The 4,178-nt window shown below is 41.4% G+C and overlaps 1 protein-coding gene across 1 annotated transcript; it reads left to right on the top strand.

Annotated features, from left to right (window-relative positions):
* Window positions 1–95: 95 nt before the first annotated feature.
* Window positions 96–1,938, top strand: LOC118429478 (beta-galactoside alpha-2,6-sialyltransferase 2-like). Its single transcript, XM_035839972.1, has 3 exons — window positions 96–558; window positions 865–1,269; window positions 1,683–1,938. The coding sequence occupies exons 1-3, from the start codon at window positions 180–182 to the stop codon at window positions 1,910–1,912; spliced, it is 1,014 nt and encodes a 337-aa protein (XP_035695865.1). The 5' UTR covers window positions 96–179; the 3' UTR covers window positions 1,913–1,938.
* Window positions 1,939–4,178: the final 2,240 nt, after the last annotated feature.

Raw genomic sequence — 4,178 nt, 5'->3', positions numbered from 1 at the left:
CATATCCAGTTGCTTGAGTAATTACTTTTTGGTGTATCTTATTACCTGGATGTCTAACCTAACGTTACATCGACACATATTCTATATGTTTTCGCTTGTTTGTTTTTTGCAGATATTACACATTCCGAACACTACTTCGTGACGTGTTTGAAAGAAAGAAGATCAACGCAACACAAATCATGGCAAAAAGGACACTACTACGTCTGGCTGCTGGACTACTTATTTGTGTAGTGATTTATGGGATCTTGCCGAAGTCTTTGAGGACCAGGTCTGTGTTGAAAGCCTATAAAGCTATGGGTGGTAAGCGAACGCAACTTTCAATGCTACGAAATACGAAATACATGAATTCGCGCGAACTGCCCAAACTACGACAGGAGATGTCATGTAAACTGAAGAAAAAAGTTCCGTTTTCCACCATAACAAGGAAACAGGCACCGCAAGATAAAAACAAGGACGTCTTGCCGGAGGAGAGCCTGGAGAAGTTGGTGCACTTTAATTCGTGCGCAGTCGTCAGTAGTAGCCACGCCCTGAGGTTTCACTCGTACGGGCAGGAAATAGGTACGTTACAATAGTTAACGCTAGTTCACCTTTATCCGCGGGGTAACCTATATCCGTTGGTTTCAAACTGGAATATTTTGAAAATATTGCAATTTAAAACCACCATCCGTTGACTTGATACCCCTAAGTACCCCGTTTGTAAAAAGCAACGGATATAGGTTACCATGCGGATAAAGGTGAACTAGAATTGCTTTAAATCAAACCTTTGTGATTTTCGTTTACGCCCTCAACGTTGTCTTGAGTCACATTGAGACATGTTGCAAACGAAGGGTAGCCCACTAGCAGATATATTCACTTTTCTTTCAGACAGTCACGATGCCGTGCTGAGATTCAACTGCGCTCCCACACACAAGTTTGAACAGTTCGTCGGAAACCGGACGGACTTTCGTCTGATCAACACACAAATCCCGCACCGGTACTGCACAGAGGAATTCTGGAGTGAGAACAGTACCATTTTCAGACATGGGACTCTGGTTATCAGAAACATGAACGCCATCAACTTGCAACGACAAAAAATTAACAACAAACGCGACAAATTTCGTTGTTTTGACAACTTGATCAAATACAAGAAGACGTATCCAAACAGGGCGTTGCCTTTTATACAGAGACCTCTGTTCGGGAATGGTGTACTGGCGGAGTTGGTGGAGTTCTGCAAATCTACAAACATGTGCGACACAAAGATGAGGCCAAACTTAAGTTCGGGCATACTCGGTGAGAAGTTTTGGCCTTAATGTCAGAAACGTACGATTTCCTTCAGTGCCTAAATCTAGTTGTGATTTTTCACATCTTCCTGTTTGATTTTAGAATTTACATGTACTTTGGAATTCCACGACTTTATTACCCATTTTTTAAATACCTTACACTTTACGGCATGTATTCACTCATTTTGCAGTTCATTTGGATGACATACAAATTGAAAAATTCTATTTTATTGTTGGAAACGGACAAAATGGATGCGTACGTGGATGTCATACATACATGTATAATCGAACAGGACTTCTCAACTTTTTACCTCCTATGATGTAGCTATTTTGCCAAAATATTGTTTTCGATGATGACTCTTGAAAACCTCGTCACCGTGCATGATTTTTGTGCTGACCACGTGACTGCGTTCTGTTTTGCAGGTGTTGTGATGATGATGCACCTCTGTAACCTGGTCTATGTTTACGAGCTCGTTCCTTCCAACAAGGACGACACAGAAGTCATGTATTACTTCAATGAGGAGAAACAACATGACTGGCACCCCTACAGCCACGAAAGAGTTTATATCAGGACTTTGTCACTGACTCCTGAAAAAGTAATAGAAGATACAGGCGTGGTTGTTTTGGGAGGGTTTTCACAGACCCAATGCTAGCGATATCTTCTTCATTCAAAACTATATTTTTGCCATGATTTTTGTTCTGTAAAATGTAGCTTTGGAAGTTGAGCTTGCTCATTACTCATAACGATTACTTCCGTTGAAGGTGTCAAAGACGCCTTTTCAAAGCCACCATACCGTTGGCTTTGTTGTTCGGAGTTTCCATCTCCTAGGAGGACTTCCGACCAAGGATGCAAGAGGTTCCTCCTCGCCCCCCTTTAGCGTTTTCGCCCCCCCCCCCCCAGAACATTACTAGTATTCCTCGGAGGGGTCTTAAGAACAGCTGGTTACTACATATTAGGTGCGCTACCTGGTACTATACTGCACCTGGGAGTAACATAGTTACCTGGTACCTATATGGCACCTTATTACCGTAAGATGTCATACCTTGTTCGGTGCAAACACTACATTGAAAAGACAATTTTTTTTGCAGCTGACATGGCAGAGGTGGCATAGAAAACAATGCTATTGTGAACGTATAAATCAACACCGTCTATGGTACGGAATACGTCAACTATATGTTTTCAATTTGTCACAGTATTCTCTTTCTTGTGCAGAAAACATTTCCAAAGCACTAAGAAAAACACAAGTGAATAATAGTTTCTCATTATAAACACTATCTACGCACAAGTTCATATACCTGTTGCTAAATGCTACAAAAAATGGTCAAGTACCAGTCTTGAAACACGGGTAAAACACCAGTTCCTAAATACTAGAAAAACAGTCATATTGGAGGTGAAGATATCCATAGGGTAGGTGCATATAACGTACCAGTTTCTAAATACTAGAAAAACAGTCATATTGAAGGTGAAGATACCCCTTGGCCAGGTGCATACACCAAAATGTGCATTATTCTAATGAATACCTTATTTGCATAATCAATAAAGACATGACATAGTTCTTTTGTGGTAGAGACTTCATATTGGAGATATATAGGTTGCTTGAGGACAGGTGAATACAATTAAATATATCTCATGTCGAGACTCTGGTACATGCAATAAAGGGAATACAAGGGACCCAACCCTCCTTGTCTGAAACAAGTTCAACTATCTTATTGCCATGTACTTACGTTAATATTGATACTATGGATGGAGTTATGTATCAAACTCGTGTACTTATATCATTCTGAAACTGCATTGTGTGATTTATACCAATCAACTTCTAAAATGTCATGTAAACCCTTTTTTGGGGGGGGGGGCGAAATCGCTAAAGGGGGGCGAGGTAGGGGGGCGAGATCACTAGCCGGGGAGGGCGAGATCGCTAGTGATTTCGCCCCCGGGGGGGCGAGATCACGGGGGGGCGAGAACGCTGTCACACCGGCATGAAAAGCTGAAAACAAATGTGCAGGCAATGACAAAATACCATACCAAGTAATGCTACAATCAGAATTTGAGAAAGGGCCCCGAAGGGTAGTTTACTGGGTCTTTTTTTTGCACTTTTGGAGTTGACCCCTGTCGCTATCAGGCTATTTTAAGCACGGCCGGGCCCCATGACTTTGTTAACTCACAGTTGAAATCAGCCCGGGACAAAATTGGGACTTCAGAGACCGGCCTAGGCTACACCCTGTGCGAGCATCCAGGTCGTATTAAAGAGGTATTAATAAGAGCGGTGTGTAAATAAACCAACAATGACGCCACGCTTAGGGGATAAAAGATTGTTGACATACGGCCTTCGGAAAAATGCCGCTCGAGCCGGGTAAGACCCTTCCTGGTTACGGGTAATGTGTTGCGTCAGCCTGACTTGCATCACGGTGACTTATTGGGATACAACCAGCATGATGAAGACGGATAGTAATTGTTGGTATACTACAGTATTTGACTACCTTCACAAAAGGCTACGGGGAAGACTTCTGCATTTTCGCAAAAATTTTGCCTTTCTACCAGTTACATTTATTTCAGCGAAGCTCTGTGTTGCTATACTACAGTATTTATTTATTTATTTATTTATTGATCTTTAGGGTAGTCCCTTCAGTTAACGTGGTAACTGATTTCCAAGGGAGCCCTATAACAATAATAATAACTCAAAGTACAAAAGATAAATACAAACATAGGATTGAACATAACAAAGCAATAATCCAATTCGGGTTTGTAAATCATACAAGCAACTTAGGAAAACTCAAAAGAATAACAACTCATACTTAATAACAAAAACAACTCAAGATCACAAACTCATAGGGTCATTGGACGGTCATTGCGGTCAGAGGTCAGATGTCAGTGCCATTTGTCCTGATCAATCGGACTGAACATAAGAAAGAATAATCCAG

This window comes from Branchiostoma floridae, chromosome 13 (assembly GCF_000003815.2).
Source record: "Branchiostoma floridae strain S238N-H82 chromosome 13, Bfl_VNyyK, whole genome shotgun sequence".
Taxonomy (NCBI): Eukaryota; Metazoa; Chordata; class Leptocardii; order Amphioxiformes; family Branchiostomatidae; genus Branchiostoma; species Branchiostoma floridae.
This window is presented reverse-complemented; position numbering and strand designations above follow the sequence as displayed.